Source organism: Corythoichthys intestinalis, chromosome 11, assembly GCF_030265065.1.
Source record: "Corythoichthys intestinalis isolate RoL2023-P3 chromosome 11, ASM3026506v1, whole genome shotgun sequence".
Classification (NCBI taxonomy): domain Eukaryota; kingdom Metazoa; phylum Chordata; class Actinopteri; order Syngnathiformes; family Syngnathidae; genus Corythoichthys; species Corythoichthys intestinalis.
This window is the reverse complement of record NC_080405.1, coordinates 18,291,572-18,317,312: the sequence shown is the minus strand read 5'-3', so window position 1 is coordinate 18,317,312 and position 25,741 is coordinate 18,291,572. Positions and strand designations below refer to the sequence as shown.

General features: G+C 39.7%; 1 protein-coding gene across 9 annotated transcripts in view; it reads left to right on the top strand.

The window, feature by feature from the left end:
* Nucleotides 1–25,741, top strand: part of atp8a1 (ATPase phospholipid transporting 8A1) — a 196,433-nt gene that overhangs the window by 84,283 nt on the left and 86,409 nt on the right. For all 9 annotated transcript variants that reach the window (XM_057850549.1, XM_057850545.1, XM_057850550.1 and 6 more), the window contains 6 exons: nt 5,643–5,692; nt 6,436–6,505; nt 6,751–6,835; nt 8,234–8,373; nt 10,815–10,953; nt 23,981–24,045. In XM_057850549.1, the coding sequence (XP_057706532.1) occupies nt 5,643–5,692; nt 6,436–6,505; nt 6,751–6,835; nt 8,234–8,373; nt 10,815–10,953; nt 23,981–24,045 (549 nt within the window). The remainder of the gene's footprint in view (nt 1–5,642; nt 5,693–6,435; nt 6,506–6,750; nt 6,836–8,233; nt 8,374–10,814; nt 10,954–23,980; nt 24,046–25,741) is intronic.

Below are 25,741 nucleotides of genomic sequence, written 5' to 3'. Positions count from 1 at the left end.
GAACTGTTCGCTTCAGGTCCCGCCACAGCATTTCAATGGGATTTAGGTCAGGACTTTGACTGGGCCAGTCCAGAACACGAATCTTCTTCTTTTTCAGCCATTCCTTGGTTGTATTGCTGGAATGCTTTGGATCATTATCATGTTGCATGATCCACCTTCTGCCAAGCTTTAACTTCAAAACAGATGGCGTCAGGTTATGTTCTAGGATTTGACAATATTCCTCAGAATTCATGATTCCCTGGACTATGTGGAGTTGTCCAGGTCCTGAGGATGAAAAGCAAGCCCAGATCTTGACATTCCCACCTCCATGCTTCACTGTTGGGAGAAGGTTCTTTTGGTGGTATGCAGTGTTGACTTTTCGCCAGACATGGCGGTTTTGGTTGTGACCAAACAGTTCAATTTTGCACCTACATCAGTTGATGAAAACTCTTTTTAATTTAGTCTCGACAACACAACTGTTAAAAAAACAAAAAAAAAACTACTGAATTGATTGATTAGGAAATCAGGTTGAAATAATAGAAAATTCCAAAATGTTGAGGGGGTTCACAAACTTTTGAGCAGCACTGTAGAGAAAGAAAAACATTAATATCATCATCATTGTCCACATATATTAATCGTACGTTCAAGAATCAAAGTATTTATGATTACAAATTGACTGGTGACAACCATTTTTCTAGAGGTGTATATTATCCATTATCCAATGTTATTTGTGGACCCACTGTCAGAGGGAAGCAACTCCCAGGTAACAGGACCACCCCTTACTAAGGTTAGGTTCATACCGCAGGTCTTGACGCACAAATCTGATTTTTTTCGTGTTTTTCCGACTCGGGTGTGGCATTAACTTAACAGTCTGAACGAGAAAAGTCGCTTAAAAGCGAACCATTTCAAATCCGATCTAGGTCACTTTCATATGTGGTTAAAATCTGATCTGGGCCACAGTTTTCCAGAATGTGGCTGCGGTCTGAACTGTCAAGTCCCCCAAATTGGACTTCATGCAGCGATTACGTCAGCAAAGAACAAGAGAGACAGGGCACTATGGTAGAGATGGAGCTGTGCACTAGCTTGAATGCCGCTTTTAGAGAATAGGCAGGCTTCACAACAGTCATAAAAAATAAAATAGGGTGCGGGGGGAGAAGCTCTGTCTCTGCTCCAAATAGCAGTATTTCATCATTGCGCACACGGCCGAGAGTAAGGGCAAACTGTCCGTATGTGTGGGCATGCTATCAATTATATGTAAACTTTAAATATAAGACTAAACGGGGATTATTTATGTCTGTTATATGTGTCCTCTTTTTGGAAATCAAAATAGATCACCCTTGAATGACTTTGAGCCAGCACTTACAGTATAGTTATTTGTTTTGATGCTTCTGCCCATGTGGGTCAGTATGCTCTGCGCATCTCGGACTGCCAATTAGTGCGCATGCGTGATACTTGGACGCGCTCAATGGACAAAGGCGGTCTGAACGGGCACTCCAAGAAACAGATATGACAAAAAATCGACCTGCGGTATGAACCTAGCCTAAGTGTTCTAACTGGGCATTATAGGAAAAGATTTGGTAACTTGAGACAAAGGTGTGAATCTCCTGCATCAGAGCTCCCCCTTGCCAGCCATATTTTATAAGTTATATTAAATGTGGAGATATGTTAACTTTTTTTGCATTCTAAAGTTTTATCTATATAAATATGTATCCCGTTTATTTCAACTATCACCATCAGCATCCTTATCTTACTCAATGTGTTGCGTTTGTAACTATAAAATCTGGACTCAATTGGATTCGAATAATGGTGACAACACTATAACAATGAAAATGACAGCAATGGCAACAACAACTAAAAGAAAAACAACAATAATAATCATAATAATGACATTAATGATAGCAATAATGACACTTGTAAATTATAAAACAACTATACTAATAATAATGATTACAATGTTAATAATAATAATGGTTACAATAATCATAATAATAACACCAATAATTATAATAGTAGTCATAATATACATATGATAATACCCATCACATATATAACGATAAACATATGTACTGTATATAACATGTTATATATTTATAATGTACAATATAATCAACACAATAATAGTAGCAACATAATTACATGTTTTTAACCTAAGACATTTAGAATCCTATTTCTGTATATTGTGACCAGACCCGATGTTTATGAAACAATTTGAATCTTTAAACAGTTTGGCACAGCTTATTTTGTAAATCCAGACTGTTCCAGAGTTTCCAGGACTTTGAAATGCTTCTTACGAAGCCACTCCTTTGTTGCCGTGGCTGTGTGTTTGGGATCATTGTCATGCTGAAAGACCCAGCCACGTCTCATCTTCAATGCCCTTGCTGGTGGAAGGAGATTTTCACTCAAAATCTTTCGATACATGGCCCCATTCATTCTTTCCTTTACACAGATCAGTGGTCCTGGTCCCTTTGCAGAAAAACAGCCCCAAAGCATGATGTTTCCACCCCCATGCTTCACAGTGTATGATGTTCTTCGGATGCAATTGAGTATTCTTTGTCTTCTAACCACAAGAACCTGTGTTTCTACCAAAAAGTTCTATTTTGATTTCATCTGACCATAACACAATCTCCCAGTCCTCTTATGGCTCATCGAAATGCTCTCTAGCGAACCGCAGACGGGCCTGGACAAGTACTGGCTTCAGTGGGGGGGCATGTCTGGCAGTGCAGGATTTGAGTCCCTGGTGGCGCATTGTGTTACTGATAGTAGCCTTTGTTACTGTGGTCCCAGCTTTCTGTAGGTCAATCACTAGGTCCCCCCGTGTGGTTCTGGGATTTTTGCTCACCGTTCTTGTTATCATTTTGACACCACGGGGTGAGATCTTGCACAGAGCCCCAGATCGAGGGAGCTTATCAGTGGTCTTGTATGTCTTCCATTTTCTAATTATTGCTCCCACGGTTGATTTCTTTACACCAAGCGAAGAGTGAAGAGTTACAGAAAACGTTATGTACCCATTGTTGGCAATAACGGAGGCCAAACGTTTTCTGTAACTCTTCACAAGCTTTTAACACACTGTTGCTGGTATTTTGGCCCATTCCTCCATGCAGATCTCCTCTAAAGCAGTAATGTTTTGGGGCTGTCGTTGGGCAAAACGGACTTTCAACTCCCTCCACTGATTTTCTATGGGGTTGAGATCTGGAGACTGGCTAGGCCACTCCAGAACCTTGAAATGCTTTTTACGAAGCCACTCCTTTGTTGCCCTGGTTGTGTGTTTGGGATCATTGTCATACTGAAAGACCCAGCCACGTCTCATCTTCAATGCCCTTGCTGATGGAAGGAGATTTTCACTCAAAATCTCTCGATTCATGGCCCCATTCATTCTTTCCTTTACTCAAATCAGTCGTGATGGTCCCTTTGCAGAAAAACAGCCCCAAAGCATGATGTTTCCACCCCCATGCTTCACAGTGGGTATGGTGTTCTTCGGATGCAATTCAGTGTTCTTTCTCCTCCAAACACGAGAACCCGTGTTTCTACCAAAAAGTTCTATTTTGGTTTCATCTGACCATAACACATTCTCCCAGTCCTCTTCTGGATCATCCAAATGCTCTCTAGGAAATCGCAGACGGGCGTGGACATATACTTTCTTCAGCAGGGGGACACGTCTGGCAGTGTAGGATTTGAGTCCCTGGCGGCGCATTGTGTCACTGATAGTAGCCTTCTTTACTGTGGTCCCAGCTCTCTGTAGGTCATTCACTAGGTCCCCCCGTGTGGTTCTGTGATTTTTGCTCAGCGTTCTTGTTATCATTTTGACGCCACGGGGTGAGATCTTGCATGGAGCCCCAGATGGAGGGAGATTATCAGTGGTCTTGTATGTCTTCCATTTTCTAATAATTGCTCCCACAGTTGATTTCTTTACACCAAACGTTTTACCTATTGCAGATTCAGTCGTCCCAGCCTCGTGCAGGTCTACAATTTTGTCTCTGGTGTCCTTCGACAACTCTTTGGTCTTGGCCATAGTGGAGTTTTGAGTGTGACTGACTGAGTTTGTGGACAGGTGTCTTTTATACCGATAATGAGTTAAAACAGGTGCCATTAATACAGGTAACGAGTGGAGCCTCGTTAGAAGAAGTTAGACCTCTTTGACAGCCAGAAAACTTGCTTGTTTGTAGGTGACCAAATACTTATTTTACACTCTAATTTGGAAATGAATTCTTTAAAAATCAAACAGTGTGATTTTCTGTTTTTTTTCCACATTCTGTCTCTCATGGTTGAGGTTTACCCATGTTGACAATTACAGGCCTCTCTAATCTTTTCAAGTAGGAGAACTTGCACGATTGGTGGTTGGCAAAATCCTTATTTGCCCCACTGTATGGCTTTGCTTTATTCATGATTGACAGACATTTGAAGATTTGTTTGTGTGTGTCTGATATGGGGTTTCCATGACAATTTGTTTTCAAATTTAACACCCCAAGATTTTCCTTCATTTACATTTTCTATTGGTACACCTACAATGGTTATTTGCAACTCAGAATGTATTATTAGATTGCCAAACAGTATTGCCTTAGTCTTCTTAATATTTAGGGAAAGCGTTGGCTTTTCTTTATTTATGGTAGTTCTAAGCTCACTATAATTATCATCACTATGGAGTATTTTGGTGTTATCAGCAAACAGAATTAATTTTAGTGCTTGGGATACCTTAAAGATATCATTTACAGTATACGAGTATACACATTGAACACTAAGGTCCACACACAGACCCTTGAGGGACACCACAACCAATGTGAAGTGTGCCAGATATGTTCTCACCCATTTTACCATACTGTACCCTTTCTGTCAGATAACCTTAACCCCTAATTCCATATTTTTCCAATTTATTTAGTAGAATTGAATGATGTATCAAATTCCTTTTACGATCAATAAAAACAACAATTGCATGTATTTTTTTAATTCATTATTGTCGTGATTTCTTTAAGTGCATCAATTATTCTCATTGATGTAGTTCTTTTAGCTCTGAAACCACACAGTCATTCATTTATTATCTAATGCTTGTCAAGAAATGTTTTAAGCCTAAAATTAAAGAGGTTCTCCAAAATTTTGAAAACTGGGGCAACTTCCATCTTTCCAGGAATACAACCAGTTTGGAATGATAAATTGAAGGTTCATAGTAAGTGTTCATTTGTGCCTTTTTTTTTTTTTTTTTTTGATTGCGCACAGAAAAATGAGACTCAATTCTTGTGAGGTAGCTGTCAACTCAACTCAATAGGGATATTTTTTAAAAGAAATTTTCATGCTGTGTATTTGAAGCCAGCCCCTCAGATTCAAAATGGAATATATACAGGATGTACAGTATGTATATGCAGTTTTATATAAGATATAATAATAATATGGATGGCAGTCTGAGTTGTTGCAGCGTGCACATCATCCATGTTGTTCCTTTAATTGGTTAACCTGATGATTGCACTCAGAGGTGGTGAGAGGCCAGAACAATTCCCCCCTTTTGTCTTCTTCCGAGAACATTGTGTCTCCAAGACATCACTTCAATTTCTCCCGCTTCATCAGACCAGTTTTAGCTTTCCGCATCGGTTTAATCGTTTGCTCTCATGCCTTGTAGTTACTTTAATCAGAGATGTTAATGGAATCCTACGTTTTTTTTCTTTGTTATACTTCAGATGGGAAGTGAGGAGAAGTATGAGCTGCTTCATGTGCTGGAGTTTACAAGGTACAGTAAGATCAGAGACTCTTGTTAATATATTAGTGTTAATTAACAGGACAGAACATTACAAAAAAAGATTTCATTCTCAGAATAACATTACCGTTAGATCTTTTCAAATGTTCCCAAGGGCCTTATTTTTTTGTTTTTGTATTGAGAAATCGGAATAGCACGACAAAAAACGGCAACAGAAACGCCTATGTGGCACAATAAAACTGTTCAGCCCATAAAGACAGGTTCCCATTTGGAGTGTCTAAGCAGCTGAACAGGACAAATTTTAAAATAAAATAAATACATAAGCAACAGCGGTGTACAACCAATTTGTATGCTTATTTCTATTTACTTGTTAATGTCAACAACTAATTTGATTTTAATGAAATGGTTAATTGTGTAATTAGTCAAATTTTGTTCAAATATAATGATGACTTTTCACATTCCATATCTTGTCCTTACAGAGACAACCCTATATATTATTTTTTCTTTATCCCAAAGTTGATTGAGTCATATATGCAGTCAACTTTTTCAGTCATCAAACTTTCAAATCATACCCAAAATGAAGACAGAGGACTAATTGTGTTTTTAAATGTGTCTCCCCCACAGTGATTTAACCACAATATTACCCACCCCCATCTTGTCTAATTTTAGCCGCCACTTGCTATGCTCAGACCGTGTGCGATAATTTGTCGGCTGCAACACCTCAAGAGGACACCTTCTTTCTCTCATCCCTCCTTTCTCCTCTCTCACATACACAGTGTAAGGAAGAGGATGTCAGTCATCATGCGCACCCCATCCGGAAAGATCCGCCTCTACTGCAAGGGAGCTGTGAGTGTCTTGTCTGTCACCATGGTGATGTGCGACACCCGCCTGCTGCTATTATCTTCCTCATCCTGAGCAGTGTCACATGTAAAACCATTTCTGTACCACCCCTTGCCAAGGAAACTTGTAGAAAACGACATGTGTAATAGCCAAGCTATGCAATTGTACAGATGTGTGTGATTATTAAAGCATACGTTTCACATCATGTTACATATTTATTTGCGAGTTGTCTGTGTTGTCTTTGTCTTCAGGACACGGTGATATATGACAGACTGGCAGACAGCTCTCGTTACAAAGAGATCACATTGAAACATCTGGAGCAGTTTGCCACTGAGGGTAAGTGTCATCTCCCCTTTTTGCCTGAAGCATAAAAAAATGTATCTTTTTCCCAATATTAGGTTGGTTGAATTTTACATTGTAGTGTCGTTTTGTTTTGTTTTGTTATGTTATTGCTTTTCTGCAATTCTCCAAGCACTGCAGGCAAATACAAGCTGTTCCACAAAAAGGTGCTGTTCTGTGATCACACTGCCCCCTTCTGACAAATAAGTAGAACAACATCAATAAGAGTAGAATCAATATAGGTACTGTATTTTTAGCATATAGAACACCTTGTTGAGGTCTAGCTAGCCAGATGGTGAATAAATGTAAATACCGGTATACTATATCTACCAAACATATTCCAATCCGACTAATCTTCTTATAGTGATTTATCGTCAGTTTGCAATTACTGTGAATATTTTTTTCATTATATACACACATAAGGTTTGTGTGTGTGTGTGTTTTTTTTTATTATTAAATCAGTGCTGTTAAAGTGAGATAATGTATAACACAGCTTTGCCATGCATCCCACACAAAATTTATATTACAAAAAAATATATATATACCAGTGTCAAACTTATTAGACCCCCAATGCTAATAGGCAATCGTGTGTCATTTTTGCTTTGTGTTCTATTATTGTATGTCTCTCTTCTTTCTCCAATCACAAGCAGTGTCTCATTGGCAAAAGAGCTTTAGTTTCATTTCATCTGACCTGAAGACACACTTCCACTATGATTACTATGGATAGTAGGGATACTCTCTGTAGGTTGTTCTATGCAAACTTCAGCCAGATTCAGTGTATTCTTATTTTATTTTTATTTTTTTATTTTTTTTTTGGGGGGTGGGGGGGTTGATTTTTCTTTTTGAGTGAAGCCTACAGTTCTAGTCATTATCATTTTTTTAAGGCTTCAATTCCAAACTTGGGCAAGTTATTCTCTAGTGTCTTGGCAGTTGTTCTGGGGTCTGTAGAAACATCTCTCACTAGCTTTCTTTCCAGAGTCCATTCAATCTTTTGTTTCCTAGCTTATTTTGACCATGTGTCTGAGTTAGTATTTCTTAATGATACTTCTCACTCCAGTTCTTGACAGTTCAAAACGCTGTGATAACTTTATGCATCAATCTCCTGCTTTTTGTGCGTCAATATTTCTTATCTTTGCATGAAGCCTTCTGAGTCTGAATCCTCCAGCATAAACTGAATATTCTTCAATGCTCAACGTCCCGCTCTTAGAATGGGTGTCCACTGGAGACCTGAATTAGTTTGATTATTCATAGTGTCGGCCCTCTAAAAGCTGCCCTTTGTCACTGATTCTGTTCTCAATTACTATGGACTTCCTACCACGACACCTATTCTTCTAATTCTGAATGATGAAATGTTGAATGGACAAATAAGATTAAGTTGTGTTTGGAATCATACAGGGCTGCGCACGCTGTGCTTCGCTGTAGCAGACATCAGCGAGTCATCCTATCAGCAATGGTTAGAAGTGCACCAGCGAGCCTGCACCTCCCTGCAGAACCGAGCCCTCAAGATGGAGGAGAGCTACGAACTCATCGAGAAGGTACGTTGAAATGAAACAGGTGTACCTGTATTACAGCCAGATTTACTGTACAACATTTTCATGCTCGTTTGGAAGGACCCATGACTAACGGGGTAGTACAGTGGTACCTTGAGCTATGAGTTTCCGGACAGTTTTTCAAGATATGTGTCATCAATCCGACAATTTGATTTGCAAGCCATGCATGTATGCTGGCAGCACAAAGGTTTGCTTGCTGTATTTCACTTTTTTTTTTTTTTTTTTTTTTTTTTTTTTTTTACCCCTGTGGGGAGTGTTTTTCCCAAAAAGTGACTTGAATTCCTCCAAAGCGGACAGCTTGGAGCATCATCATCTCACCAGGAAATCTCAATATATATCACTGAACACAATGCCCATTCAGACATTGCAAAATCATTAATTTACTTAATCAAAAGATGGTAACTATGGACTCAAGGTATGCGTTTCCAAGTCCTTTCCTCACCTGTACAACTCTATATGGGAAAATAATGCAAACCTCCTCTCTGCCAACAGACATGGACCAGCTCAGCCATGCATTTTTGCGACACATTTCATGATGTAGAATTGTTGAACATTTAAAATTTATTAAGGCTTGAGATACATCTTTCACTGAAAGGACATTTATCCAACTGGAAACACCAATTTTCACCTTTGGAGAATTTGTTGCACCTACTTTACAACACTGAACAGGCACCCTTGAAAAAATAACTCGTGTGTACTTGCAAGCTTTTCATTTTCACACCAGACTTGACGAAACTGTAAAAGACTGAATAGTGTAGCCAATGTAATCAGACTTGGATAACGGAGCAAATTCCAATTATACAGTATGTTTGTTTGAGATCAGAAGCAGGTAATTGGTGGTGTTATGCGATGTGGGTCTGGTAGGAAGCGCCAGTCAAACACTGCAAGTTGCAGTCGTTAATCACCCACTTGGAACATTTTGCCCACACACATGTGCACGTCCTCGCACATGCACACACACGAGTTCAATCTGTCAGAGTAAATAGGAGTGTTTTCCAATGGAGTAAATGTAATGTACACTGCTTAGTGGACAGGTCAGACAGTTTTTATACTCTTTGTTTGGGTGAGGAGAGACGGTGCCATAGAGAGCCATGTGGAGGCGCCGTAGAGTCACCATCCACACTGTAGGAGTCCAGGTCAATCTTCAGTTATTCATGAATATGAATTTTGAACTTTATTTAATATTCAAACACTAAATGACAATACATATTGTTACTATTAATTTACTGATTAAGTGCCTTAGATTTGGGATGCAATTTTCATTCCTTACTATTTGGCGTCTGTTCATTCCAACCATGCAAAATTCCACTCACTCGCTCTTGAATGCCCCACATGGTTATATCCTGTATGTGTATATTATTATGTATAATTCTGTTGTGATTGTGGTCATACGAAAGGGTGGATTTATTCTCTTAAGTCTCCTCTGAATGCACAATTCAAAATGCTCCACTTAATTAATATGGTTTTGTGCAGTACCCAAATCTTACTTACAGTGACACTTAAAACCGGGTTAGCTTTATTTTGGGGGGGGGGGGGGGGGGGGGGTTGTCATGTTATATATGATCAGATGTTAACCAAATACATGCTCAATATTGCCCGACACTAATACACAAATGAGTCCCTCACTTGTTTTAAAGCTGTACAAGCAGTGTTTGTCTTGACTGACTGGCTTTGCCTCCCTGGCTAGGGGGCTGTAATCCAGATGCAAGTGACGGTTCTGTTTCCTCCTAACTATCAAAGAATACATCTAACACCAGTGGGACAAAAAAGCCCAAAGCCATTTGGAGTACTGATCAGATGTTATTGTGTTCCCCTCATTACTAAGTGTGCCTTTCCTGGTGTACAGTCTATGCTCCCAACCCCGAAAAACCTGTTAATTCCCTCTTGACCACATTGTGCACATATTCACACTAGCCCTAAACTCCTTAAACATTCTATCCCTGTCCTGATTGATAAATAAGAGCAGCTGTATCTTGTGTTTTGTCACCATATATATATATTTTTAATTGGATCCAGTGTAGTTTGGAAAGCTGCTGTGCGTTTATTGATGAACAAAAATGTTAATATATTATTTTTTTCATTATACTTGTACTGTAAAATGACAGTTGCCATGCCAGATTATCTTAATTTTTTCATTAAGTATTATGTCTCACTTCCAAAATTCAAATTATAGCTTTTCACAGGATATTTGAAATTGTTCTGATCCCCATCACAACTCCCACCCTACGATATTATGGAGTGACAAAAAAATAGAATATTAAAAAAAAAAAAAAAAACTCCACAAAGCGAGTGACAAACCCCAGCCTCACAGTTTCTTTGTGCTCTGTGTAATTCTTATTTAATTTTTTGTAATGTCTTATTCAAATGTGTTGATGCATTCTTCCTGAGGCGTATTCATTTGAATATGCCCTGTTTTTCTACGGTAGAACCTGCAGTTGTTGGGGGCCACCGCCATCGAGGACAAACTGCAGGATAAGGTGCCTGAGACCATAGAGACACTGATGAAGGCAGATATCAAAATCTGGATCCTGACAGGGGACAAACAGGAAACAGCTATCAACATTGGTAAGGAGGCCAAATCCAATCCACTACGTACTTGAAGATGAAAAGACCTGTCTTCGAGGAAAAAAAAGAAAAACAGAATACTCAGTTGTCTTAATGTAAAGTTTCAGTATAAATTACAAGATTTCCCTGAACAGTTTCCATCCCCCTAATACAAAGTTTTCTCCCAATCCATTTGTTTGTCAAATAGACTTTCCCTAACAATTGAAAGAGGATAAGATAGTTAACTACTGAGCCCATTTAAACTGTCCTGTTGCCCAAACAGCAGCTCTGTAGAAGGTAAACCCCTTCTCAGATAAAGTGAAATACCTCTATGTCATATAATGACTGAGCAGCTTTAAAACAATTAGTATGTTTAGTGGAAACACCGCCTTTTACTCATTCACTACTAAACCTCATGTCACAAGACATCCCCTTCGAGCCGCGCAGTACAATGTGTTCTACAGCTACATTAATACAGAACTTACAATAAGAAAGATTCCCTTTTTCATCATAGAAAAAAGTTTGTTTCCACTCTTTTTCATTCTTTAGTTTTGAGGAGTTTAACAAGATTGTTTATGCGTCTTTTGTAGTGAATGAGTTGACATAATGGGTTTGCATATTCCGAGTACTTGTGAGACATTCTCGTTCCATTTGGCCTTGATTCTTCCTTACATTTTTCCAAAATAGTCCTTTCCGGTGCGCCTCCTCTTCCCATCCCTGAATGCCGGTTGATGGGGGCGCGGGTGGCCCGTGGCACCACCCTGGATCCCGGGGGGGTAACGTTGGCCCCTTAGCTGGGCTGTGGGAGAAGGGATGGGCTGCGCTGGCTCCCCCTCCCCGGGCTGTCTGGGTGGGGGCTGTGTGTCTCCACTCGTTTGCGTGGTTGTCGCGTGTTTGGTGGGGCTCGCGCGCAGCTGGATGTGATTGGGCGCGCTCGGGTGGGGGGCCCCCAGTGCCGGGATTTTTGATGGGGCGGAGTAGGGTCGGTTGCCGACGGGCTTACACTCACAAGGGATTCACAGAATTACTGGTTCCTGGATCACAGAGCTGATTTGTGTACACTCTACCCCTCCCAATCACTTGTCTTATACACGCCTCCACCCTCCTCCCCTTCTTTCCCTGGTCAACAGGCCCACCACATGGTGTTAACCGGAAATACATCTAGCTGAGGCTAGCACTAAGTAGGCGTTCAATGTATTTCTTGTTGTTGTTTGTGTTTCTTTTCTGTCTTTTCTTGTGTTTTTTCTTTTCTTGTATTCCTCCATAACCCCTTCCTATTCGCTGCTTTATCATAATAAACGAGTTATGTTGAATGATCAGAATGGGAGTATGTCATACTCTTAATGTGAAACGTTAAAACTGTTCAGACCAACCGGACACATAGACTTCCATTCTCTGTGTCAAACAGCTAAACAGGACAGGTTTAAAAATAAATGAATAAATAAGTTTAAATGCTAGGTTGCATGCCTTCCTTTCATTGTCAGACCAAGCTTGGCCCACAAAAATATGAATAATGTCCAGAGGGTCATTTGCATTGCATTTGGGAAAAGACTTGAAGTTGGGTGCTTAGCTCAGATGCATGCCTACATTATGACACAGATGTTAAATCTGATACCTTTACCGCAGCCTCTCCAAGGTTCTTCAGCCAGTCGGAAAAACTACAAGGCACGTTTTCTGTCGCATAGATCTAGAACAAGCATCTGTTGCAGAACACAAGATGATGTATGAGCCCCACTCACTGACATGATGTAAATAACATGCATATGTACACAAGCGGGCACTTTGTACATGTCTGCCTCCCCTCAGGGCATTCTGGCCTCAATGAATGTATCAGTAGTGCAAATGAGCGACTCCTTGCAGTACTGCTCTCCTGCTCCCCATGCGGCACTGCAATTCTAACATGTCCATGTGGCAGCCGACATGTGAACAAAGATGGCAGGAAAAACGATAGCTAAAGTGCCTTGCTTTGAGTCTACCTACCACTGTGGGCCCTCTCAATCAGCCCTTTGTGCCCAGCTTGCCCAGATGTGAGCACATAATCACTGGACCCACTATTACGGGTGTGTCTTTTTAGACTGCAGTTGCACTGTAAATCTCATGCCAATATTGACTTTAATTTTACAATTTTTCCAAACTGAAAGAGGATCTCTCTTGCTCGAGTTCATAACGAACGAGTGACTTTCGCTTGATTTTTTTTTTTTTTTTTTTTAAGTTGAGGCGGAGCGAACCACCCAAATGCCACTCTTGGCATAGCCCCACCATAAATCAGCTAAAAGCCAGCTGTGTTGACTCAACTTAACGGCAAAGGAACATGGCAGGTCAGTTTGATCTGACTTGTGTCCAACCAGAAGTTGTAAAGACCATCATTATTTGGGGGTGTCGCCCATTTGGCACTATTACTGCGGGATGTACAATAGTCACTCTGACAGCAGAGTGGCTGACTCCCAGGCCTGTTTGCTCTGGGATATGCTTCCCAGCGCTATTTGCTCCACTGTTGGTCGAAAGTACGTCACACTCTGAACAGGTCAGAGCTGGGACGCTGTGGAAATCAAGTGCATGGACCACAGTTTCGGGAAAAAGTCAGTCAAAAGTACTACTGAAAAGACGTCTGCTTGAAAACATTAAAGTAACATTTAAAGGGAACCTCGGACTTAAAGACATATTTGCTCTCATACAGTTGTGGTCAAAAGTTTACACACACTTGTGAAGAACATAATGTCATGGCTCTCTTGAGTTTCCAGTTATTTCTACAACTCTGATTTTTCTCTGATAGAGTGATTGGAACGGATACTTCTTTGTCACAAAAAACATTCATGAAGTTTGGTTCTTTTATGACTTTATTATGGGTGAACAGAAAAAAAGTGATCAAATCTGCTGGGTCAAAAATATACATACAGCAGCGCTAATATTTGGTAACATGTCCCTTGGCCATTTTCACTTCAATTAGGCGCTTTTGGTAGCCATCCACAAGCTTCTGGCAAGCTTCTGGTTGAATCTTTGACCACTCCTCTTGACAGAATTGGTGCAGTTCAGTTAAATTTGATGGCTTTCTGACATGGACTTGTTTCTTCAGCATTGTCCACAAGTTCTCAATAGGGTTTAAGTCAGGACTTTGAGAAGGCCATTCTAAAACCTTAATTCTAGTCTGATTTAGCCATTCCATTACCACTTTTGATGTGTGTTTGGGGGCATTGTCCTGTTGGAACACCCAACTGCGCCCAAGACCCAATCTTCGGGCTGATGACGTTAGGTTATCTTGAAGAATTTGAAGGTAATCCTTCTTCTTCATTATCCCATTTATTCTCTGTAAAGCACCAGTTCCATTGGCAGCAAAACAGCCCCACAGCATAATATTACCACCTCCGTGCTCGACGGTAGGCATGGTGTACTTGGGGTTAAAGGCCTCCAAACATATTGCTGGGCATTGTGGCCAAACAGCTCGATTTTTGTTTCGTCTGACCACAGAACTTTCCTCCAGAAGGTCTTATCTTTGTCCATGTGATCAGCAGCAAACTTCAGTCGAGCCTTAAGGTGCCACTTTTGGAGCAAGGGGTTCCTTCTTGCACGGCAGCCTCTCAGTCCATGGAGATGCAAAACACGCTTGACTGTGGACATTGACACCTGTGTTGCAGCAGCTTCTAATTCTTGGCAGATCTGCTTTTTGGTGATTCTCGGTTGAATCTTCACCCTCCTGACCAATTTTCTCTCAGCAGCAGGTGATAGCTTGCGTTTTCTTCCTGATCGTGGCAGTGACAAAACAGTGCCATGCACTTTATACTTACAAACAATTGTTTGCACTGTTGCTCTTGGGACCTGCAGCTGCTTTGAAATGGCTCCAAGTGACTTTCCTGACTTGTTCAAGTCAATGATTCGCTTTTTCAGATCCATGTATATATATTTTTGACCCAGCAGATTTGATCACTTTTTCTGTTAACCCATAATAAAGTCATAAAAGAACCAAACTTCATGAATGTTTTTTGTGACAAAGAAGTATCTGTTCCAATCACTATATCGGAGAAAAATCAGAGTTGTAGAAATAACTGGAAACTCAAGAGAGCCATGACATTATGTTCAAGTGTATGTAAACTTTTGACCACAACTGTAAGCCACAGTTGTTCTCTTTTACTAAATTGTGATATTAGAAACACATAAAATATTGCCATTGTTTAAAAAAAAATCTATAATATTTATTACATGTTTTCATCTACAGAGGGCGCCATGTTTTATGTGCGCAATGGACAATCGGGGTGATTACGTACTTTGTCATTGTCACTAGATGAACACTCTGGATCCCTTCGTTGCTTGCTTCGTTGTTCGTTGCTTTGTTGTTTTTTACGCATCGAGACGTCCAACACATGCGCACATCGGTTAAAAGCTGTGAGTACTTACTATTTGTGTTTTTATCGATTCTTTCATTACATTTTCATTGCCTCAAAATACTTTTTGCATATGTTTCCCTCTCATACTTTTAAGCATTTTGTTTCCTTGTGGTAGCTATAAAGCAGATTGTTAATCTGCTTGCAGATTGGCTGTTGCAGATTGGCTTGCAATGACAATAAAGGAATTGAATTGAATTAATCTGTTGAACACATTAGTCACGTAGCATATTTAAACCACCCTTATTTGATATAGCTACGTTGAAGTATTTTCTTAAGGCCTTTTCAGCATGTTCTGTCTGTGTGCATCTAAAAGCAAGCTGAGGGCGCACGGTAGTACTTTGGTTGTCAAATTCGCCTCTTGTAGAAGGTTTCGCCGGTGTAGCACATTTTGGCAGAAGACCGTTTTTTTCCCCCCTACTCTGGTCTCGTCTCATCCCATCTTTCCTGTTCATTTTGCTTTTGCTGCTCGTTTTGTGTAATATCGACAGTGCTGTCATGCTCATTAAATTTCCTCTTGGGTTTAAATTGAAAAGCTTGAACAGATGACATGTTCATGTCGCTAATGTCATGCTCTGGAAGCCCTGCGGCGAAACCATGTGACGTCACCACCCTGCGAGGTCAGCAACAATGGCGACCTACTAGTTAAACTAGTTTAACAAATTGTATAAAAACAAAAACATCAAGAGGGGTTTCAATATCAAATTATTTTAACTCATAATTACGTTTATCTTTTAAGAACGACAAGTCTTACACTTAGTATATTTATCTTTCATAATTTACAGGAGCAAATTGCAATTTTTTTACACCTCTGATAATGGACAAAATATTGTTTCAACATCAAAATGACACCACATCTGAGTGCAGCCATTGCCACGATGACGGTGGCGTCATGCAGTTATAACCATGCACACAAATACTGGTACCAAACACAGATGCATGGGCATGACATGGGACAACGAGTGGTACTGATGTCACGAGGAAGGTGCGTGCAATCTCCAGCAGTGATGAAAATGTCTGTCCGCACTATGAGCAGCCACTAGTTGAAAATATATATATATTTTTTTTCTCCACTATTGCAGATCAGAAAACTCTGTTTTTTAAATTAGTTAAACAATATTCTTTCCACTAAGTTGCATATGATAAGGCTTTCGATATTCCTATAAATGTGCAGTTTGAGAACAAATAAAAGCAATACTACATCTAAGAAAATTATTACTGTAAAGTGGTATATATCAGTGGTCCCCAACCATCAGGTGAGGGAGTAACAGTCCGTTGCTCATATGCTACCGGTCCACAAAGAAATAATAAATAATTTATTAACGAGCACATTTTGGTCTGTGCCTCTTGACACACCAATCTGCCTGCCTACTCTATTGACTAGTCCGAGTAGAGATATGTGGACGTCGCCTTCTAGCGATGTCCGCCATTACAGGGTGTTCACACACCTCAGTAGCAGCCCAGTGTCAGTCAATGTAAACAGTAACATTATCTGCATTCTGCTGTCTGTGTGCTGTGGATGCCACACCTCAGCAATGGTGGACAGGGAACTTCCGGTCGTTTCGCTCTGGTTAGTCTATAGATATAACAATAAAACAGGATAGGATATCGTCATAGAAATTACTTGGAGCTAGCACGTTTTTTTTTTTTTTTATATCTATGTGTGGTTGTTCTCAATAATGACGTATGACGGAGGCGCATCAGATTTGTTCCTGAAAATAATAAGCCCACACGCTAGCGAAGATGACGTCTTTGGACAGCTTTTTACAGGGAAAGGCCACCTGATGAGTCGGAAGAGGAGCCTACACCAAGTCCACTCTGCATAATAGGTGGTTAAAAGTTAGCAAACAAGGCAATTAAGCCTTCAAAGCTGCTTCGGGAAATAGACACTGAACACCCTGGAATAATGGATAAGCCTTAAGAATTTTTTAAACAAATAAGCACGAGCTAGAAAGACAGAAACAATGAGTGAGGGCCACCACATCATCAAAAGCGAATGCAGTGAGTCTAGTATCATACCTCGTGGCGAACGTAACGCTAAAGCCACGAAACCTTTCATGATTGGAGAAGGAGTTATTATGCCTGCGACCAAAGATATTTGCCGTAAAGTTTAAGGAGATGCCGCTGTTAAAAAGGTTGATTCAGCGTCTGGTGAGTTACATTTACCCTGCAATTAACATTCGTTTTTAGCCCCTTCGTGTTATTTTATATTTACTGTATTTTTCTGCCACACATTATCGGTCCGTGAAAAAAAAGGACCACATCACACCGGTCCGTGGTGCAAAAAAGGTTGGGGACCACTGTATGTTTTAAAACGTTGGGGACCACTGTTTATTATATATACTATATACTGTATATATGATAATTATTAGTTATATACCAATGGTCTCGCAGTCAATGTTGAACTTTCTCTCTTGAACTCTGGCTCCTAACATGTCGTTTTGGTGGCCATCTCGTTGTAGGATGTGGTCATCTGTAGCTGTGCATTTCTTGGCTAATCAGTCTCTCCCTGAGCAGACCTGCCAAAATCTGCACATCCATCAGCACTCCGACTCCCTGCAGTTCATAGTCAGTGGGTCAAATGTGAAACCCTAATTGTTGCAACAGCGGAGGCGGCTGTGACACGACATGTCGTTATTGCACATTCCTCAAGTCCCGAGGGAGCGATGTTTAGTTCCGCCTGAGAAGATGACAGGCCAAGGAATGCGACATTCTCCGTTTGGCTGCTGTCAAATCAGCTAAAGATAAACATGTTAATCGGAAGCAGTGGACAAGGGAGGGCAAAGAGTAGTGACCAGTATTGAGATAGAAGAGACAGGCAAAAAGGTATTGTGGTGGAAACTGTTACCACATAGGAGGAAACCATCACAACCAACACATATTTAGATTACCGGTAATATAAAGAAAGAATGTTTGGATGAGCACTTGTAATTTAACACCCAAAACATTTGGGCATTTATGGTAGTCTTATTTTAACCTATGCCACTCAAGGGTCGTTGTCAAAGTAAATGAATGCACACAGGAAGTACACAGGATATCTTATACAGGAGCAAGAGAACACATGTGTCAGGCAGGCCAGTGGTGAGAAGTATTGTAAGTTAGTTCATTTTCCGTTTTCAGCTGCTCTTGGAGGCCTTGGTTCTAAAAGTTTTTTTTTTTTTTTAACTGCCAGAATGTCAGAAAAGTTTTGGTATCCATTCGTTCCAGTGTGATAATCACCTTAGAGTTGTTACCTTTTTGTTGGTTATGACTAATTTGTTGTAAAATTAAAAAGCATGTTGACAACTTAGGGTTCAAGACATTTTCCTTAATTGGATCACTTTTAATTGGAGATTCCTCTGCTAGATTTTTGCTTTTGGTGCAACTAAATTTTCAACTTCTGTTTGACTCCCCATTGGGATGTTTAATCCCCACCTCACCGGTGACTTTGAGCATCCGTCCCAGCCAGGACCGTTCAGAGGGCTCCCTGGAGAGTCATGTTAGGAAACCCAGAAATGTGAGTACCCATTAAAACAGGATGCTGACAAGTCCTTGTAAAGCAAACTCATTAGTCTCATCCCGAGACACCGGCTCTGAGCGACTACATTTGAGGTGGTGTCCTTAAAATTACAGTGACGTTGCATTCCATAAGTGTGTCTTGTGCGCATTTTGGGGCAAACAATTCGGTCACATGTAACAATTTTGAGTGATAGCTTAAAGAGGGGCACGGTGGAAGAGTGGTTAGCATGTCCGCCTCCAAGTTCTGAGATTGTTGGTTCGATCGTGGCTGCATCCTCCTTGTGTAGAGTTTTCATGTTGTCCCAGTGCAGTGTGGGTTTCCTCCAGGTGCTCCGGTTTCATCCCAAAAACTTGCACGGTAGGCTGATTGAACACTCGAAATTGTCTGTAGGTGTGAGAGTGTCATGAATGGTTGTCTCTGTGCCCTGTAACTGTGTTAGATTTTAAACTAGGTTTATGTACACCTAGCTTGGCTAAAAAGAACACCCAGGAAGTCGATGTAGCTTTTGTGAAGGTTGGTTGCTGCTTCCCCCAGCTGTTGTGATAGCAACCTTGTAATTTAACCTATTTCACACACACATTCATACAACAAAAGCTAAACCTACCTCCCGCTTGTTCCTCTGTTGTACTTCGGAAACGCGTCAATCCTTGGACGCCAACAAACCAGAAAAATCACCTCACCTTAGTAAAAATTTTACCTTGATGGTGATAAATCTTGCTGGCCTGCGTCGTCCAGATATGTTGCGTCCCGGCTCGAAAGGACCAAGAAAATGTTAGATTTGAAGCTAGGTTTATGTACACCTAGTTTGGCTAAAAAGACGCAGGAAGTCGATGTTGTTTTTGTGGAGGTTGATAGCTGCTCCCCTCAGCTGCTGTGATAGCAGCCTTCTTTATTCAGGGGCAAACAATAGGATGGGAGAGGTCAGGAAAGCAATATAGAACATAGAATAGAACACAAAGACTACATGGGAGCCACATGGGCAAGGATAAAGAAAAGGCTGACTCGACAGAAGTTATCCAATCAGCTGACTAACTAAAATAAGGAAATAAAAAATCTTATCTGTATGCACAACAATTCCAACAGACTGGCTGGCAACCATTTTAGGGTTTACCCTGCTTCCAGGCTCCAGCGACCCTCGTGAGGATAAGTAAAAGAGGCACTTAAGTCATTTTCCAATATTTTGACCTTGTTCATACATAAGTTGAAATGAGCGTGTACCCTGGTTGAAGTGTGTTATCGAGTAATTTTTTATCAAATGTTAAGTTTTGGAAATTGGTCATGGTGTGACGTCACAGCAGACCTTATAATGCAATTATTTGTGTCCTCTTTGTTATTACTTCACGCCCACTACTATTGGGAGTGCTGAGAACTGAGAAAAGCCACTTCCGGGTTCTAAAATTTGCCGCATTGAACATACAGTATACAGTGGTACCTCCACTGATGAACCGAATTTTCTGGTTACGACATGCCTTAATGGGACAGTATTGCCCCTAGTTACGAAATAAATTTCAGGATACGAAAGGAAAAAAAATACAGTATGCACTGCTACTCGCTGTTTCCACAGTTTACTGAACTTATAGCCAGTGTTGTTAATAACGGCGTTACAATATAACGGCGTTACTAACGGCGTTATTTTTTTCAGCAATGAGTAATCTAATTAATTACTTTTCTCATCTTGGCAACGCCGTTACCGTTACTGAGGCGGGAAAGGCGTGCGTTACTATGCGTTACTAAGTTGGTTGAATAAAAAAAGTCTGAGAGAAACGGACTCACGGGGACGAGAGCAGAGCAGCAGTGGGGAAGACGCCGTTGCAACCGCGATGCTAGGTGGCTCCAATAATACCTGACTGTAGCCATAGCCGACAAACTACGCCCACATGACACGGTAGATATCATATTATAGAACTAGATGCAAAAACTGACACAGCTGCATTGCCAACATGTTTTAAGGACTACATGCGTTAGTAAACAGCCGCCATCTTAAAGCAGTAGACCTCTCAGGAAGGCCCTGATGTAGAGATCCTTCCTAGCAAACCTAAGTAACTTTTTTTTTTTTTTTTTTTTAATCTAAAATGCTTCTAAATCGGCAAAATCTTAACTTAAATCTATCTTTAAATGATGAAACAGTTTAAAAACTTACACATGTTTAAAGTAGACAGAAGGGAACTAATGCAATAACGGGAGCAATTTTAACAACTTTAACGGTTGATTCACAACTTTAAATGACTTCCACACATAGCAAAGGTTACTAGCTAGTTATCGCAATACCCTTGTGTCTAGTTAAGTGGAGGGTAAAGAATTGGGCTAGGGCCAATTGTCCCCCAAATCCTTTAAACCTCACATTGTGTGACCTGTTTTTTGTTTGTTTGTTTGTTTGGTTTTTTTTTTTGTTTGTTTTTTTTTTTTTGAGAAAAAAAAAAATTATCACTAGTTACTTTGCCAAGTAACTAATTACTCTTACATTCAGGTAACTGAGTTACTAACGCAATTACCTTTTGGGAGAAGTAATTTGTAACTGTAATTAATTACTATTTTAAAGTAAAATTAACAACACTGCATATACTGTATATAGATATAACTAGATGCAAAATGACAGACACGGCACTAGATGCGTTAGTAAACAGCCGCCATCTTAAAGCAGTAGACCTTTTATTACGGCTCTGTTGTAGAGAACCTTCCTAACGAACCTAAGTAACTTTTTATCTAAAATACTTCTAAATCGGCAAAATCTTGACTTGAATCTATCTTTAAATGATGAAATAGTTTTAAAACTTTCATTTGTCGAAAGTAGAGAGAAGGGAACTAATGCAATAATGGGAGCAATTTTAACAACTTTTAACAGTTGATTCAGGGTGATGGGTAAATTAGGGTAAAGAATTGGGCTCGGGCCAATTGTACCAAAAACCTTCACAAAAAAACTTCAAATAGTGTGGCCAATTGTTTTTTTTTTTTTTTTTTTTTTTTTTTTTTTTTTTTTTGAGGAAAAAAAAAAGTAATTATCACCAATTACTTTGCCAAGTAACTAATTACTCTTACATTCAGGTAATTGAGTTACTAACGCAATTACTTTTTGGGAGAAGTAATTTGTAACTATAATTAATTACTTTTTTTCAGTAAGATTAACAACACTGCTTATAGCTGCTCTGCCATTGGCTATTGCTTAGCATCCTCCTGGCAGCCAATTGGCTAAGAGGGACCACAACTGAATGTATATTTGTGTATCCCAGCGTCCTTTTCATTCGCCCCTCGAGCCATGAGGTGTTCCGACAGCTTTACATGAATGTATTAACTTTTATTCTTTATTCTGTTTGTTAGATTATGCGCAACCCTCATTTTATGTTTATTGTGCAATACTCTAATTGTAACCAATGATCCCTGTAAGATACACGCAATCGCTCACTGCTTGCACATACTCGGCAGCACACAGAAACAAATTCAACAGAAACATTGTAGTGTCACTGTCACCGCCGCAATGTGTCAGCGCCACAGTGATGTGTTAGCGCAACACTCCTGAGTCCTATTGGTTCGTTCGATACGGCAACGCGATGCTTCTATTGGTGCGATTAATGGACGCTCCCATTTAAGTGTCTAGCCAATAATAGGATACAGTTCACGTTATTTACGCTGCTCAGCCAATCATAGCATAGACAGTCTTGTGCATATCTGCCCTCCTCATATCATGACAAAAGGAACAGTCAGCGATATTACCCTCATTAACCTGTCCTGTAGACACTGCAAATTTATAAAGTCTTAATCAGATGATTTCTTAAATCTAGTCAAATACTTTTCTCCATCTTGTTTTAAGTGTCAAAGAGTAGTTAACAGATTAATGTGTCAGATTATTCCCCTTGCTTTAAGTAAATATTAATACTAGTTATCATGAAATCCATACATCTAAAAGTTAGTAATTGTTCACCTAAATCGAGAAAAATCTGCTTTCAAGTAATGGAACAATATCTATTCTTGTATTAAGAACATTTCTGACAAACAAGCTTATATTTCTCAATTAAATACAGTAACCTTTTTGCTCAAAATACGTCTGTTAGGTTTATTTTCAGCTAGCTATTTTTCTTGTTTAAAGAAATCTGAGTGAAATTTACTTGAAACACTGGCAGATAATTTCACTTATTTTTAATAGATTTACACTGAAAACAATGGAATTTAACTTGTTTTAAAGGAAGTGTGTTTTTGGAGTGTAGCTACTCAGACACAGAGAATAAGAATCTGGAGTGTCCATATTGTCTGAACAGTTTTAATATGTGAGTTTGGTATACTGTACTCCCATGGTGGTTGTTCATTATGATTTATCAACTCAGTCAGGCCAAAGCAGGACTTTTCCTATGGTTAAAGCAGGACTCTCACATATAACATAGTACACATCTCATGAACGAGATTTTTTTCTTTTTCACTTTAAGTGGGCAAAATCAATTATAATAAAAGTATACTAATGAAAATTGCTGCCGTAATTTCGTTCTTTTAACAAGCCATTTAACTTGCTATGATCCAAGGTTTTGAACAGGCATGATACTGGTGTCTGGCCAGTGTACACATCTAATATTGCTCATCGTGGTCCATGGTGTGCTCAGGGAGCTTGTGTGTTTGCGCAGACACATGAAAAACTAGAGAGAACATTGATTGTAACATGTATTTGTTACATGTTTTGATCCATTTTTATACTTTATAAAAAATTTATGTTGGAATTCTGGGGGATTTGGAAAGGATTAGGGCATTTACATGGAAAATTCGTCTCTACTTACGGAATTTTCCGTTTACGAAACTACTTCCAGAACCAATTAATTTTGTAAGTAGAGATACCACTGTATAAATGAAGCCTTATCTAACTCTACACTTGTGCGTTTTTTTAATTCTCCTGTAATTGGATGATGAGGGCATTCATTTATTTACAATATTTTTTATATTTACTCTTATATTTAACAAAACAATTTGGGAAGAGCTTAATCTCTGCTGCCATAGCAGTTGTGAACATAAGGCCTCATTGAACAGACCATTGTGTGGACTTCGGTCTTAGCATCGTTCGCTTATTTGAGTTTGTTGAAGAATTTCCCCAATGGATCAATTAAGTCTAATTCTACTAAAAGTCTATTAATATTTACATTTAGTTCATGACATTAGCATATAGCATAATAGCATTTCTTGTTCTTTTCTTTCATAGGACATTCCTGCAGGTTACTTACTAAGAACATGGGCATGCTGGTGATAAACGAGGACACACTTGACGTAAGTACCGCTGACTTTTGTACCCCAAAACAATTTGGAATGTACGATATAACTAAATGATGTTACTGACTAAACAAACTTTAGATCCATAATATATACACCAAAACAATAGGGTTAAATGAAACCCCACATGACTGGGATCATACTGAAATACCTTTTAGACAGATCAGACAAACCTATAGTTTTATGGCAGATTACCCAAACGTATGTGGACTTTTTGTAAAACTTTCTCTTTGCAGTTGTCCTGCCTGCTTTAAAGTCTAGCTCTTCCAGTGCCATTGACGGTGATAGACGTCCATCCATTTGGCTCTTATCCTTCTGCTGTTAATTTAAATTAGTTCGTCATGAGTAGTCTAGCGCCGTGAATGGCAGCCAATGAGTTGGAGTATGCGACTTGATTCGAGAAAAGTTGGGAAATATTGCGTGAGATTATTGCTATAAATACTGTAAATCCTCTGTTGTTGAATAGCCGCTGTCTTCACCAATTCTGTGTTTATGAATTACGGCTCAATGTTTGAAAATGTGCCCACAGGGAGCATGCCGCCCTACTGACTTCCAGCACACATTCACAATCTCCATTTAACGTGTGTAGGGCACCCCGTAGAGAAGTCTGTTAAATCCCGGCAGGAAAGCCTTGTCTGTCATTTGTGAGACAGCAGAGCTCAAACCTCAGCACTGGAAAAAGGCCACAGATGAAGATTAAACGTAGCTTGGTTCAGTTTGTTAAAGAGAAGGAAAAAAATGCAAGAAGAGAGGTGTAAAGGAAGGGGGACGGGTGTTCAGGGGTGATGACAGACTGCCTTCATCCTGTCAGCTGGTCGTTAAGCGTGATGAATTGAGTTGAAGTAAAAAATTTGGGGTCGGTGGATTCATACAGCGCACGGACCGGTGCTTTGAAATGTCAGCTCCTATTCGGTTGTGGTTGAGCAGATGCTTACATAAGGCACTTTGTTAACAATGCAAAAAGGCGGAAAGCGTCCGCACCACGACGCATTCATGGGCCAGACGGCGTGGCTGCTTATTCACGGCGGCCATGTGCTGCATAAGAGAGTAATTGGAGCATGTCTTCCCTCCTTGCTGGTTTACACACCCTTGTCAACATTTTAGAGATCTCCTGTGCTGCATCAGCTCACTTGGTCTGAAATTCCTGAAGTGAAACCTATTCTCCAATGTGGGATTAGGTCACTTTCATTGCAAATGCTCAGTCGTTTGAAGTGGCTCGCTCCCAGGAGAATATTATCCAAATATGGACAAAAAGACAATTCAACATCCTTATAAGTCAATTTGATGAAAACGCTGGGGAACAATTTGATTTGGTTTTCCTGTTGAGTTACACTTTTATGCTGATTACAACTAAAATTTGAGTGCTGATTCCAAAATTGCTGTCAGTTTTTTTTTTCTTCTTTTATGTCAAACTTTTTTGTTATAGCATACCAATTTACTCTATTCTTACTACTTGGACAATATTATAATCATTATTTGTAAAAACATAATGGTTTTTAACAAATATTGTAGACATGCTTGTTTCTTTCGTATTCAATTGTATCAGTGTTGTTTTTGGTAGCCTTTTTTAATTTTCATGTTAGACTTTTGGACGTTAATACTTATTAGTCTTAGTCATTGTCATTTCAAAATGTGTATGTCTTCGTCTAGTTCTTGTTGATGATAACTCAGACTAATTTCGTCTAGTTTTAGT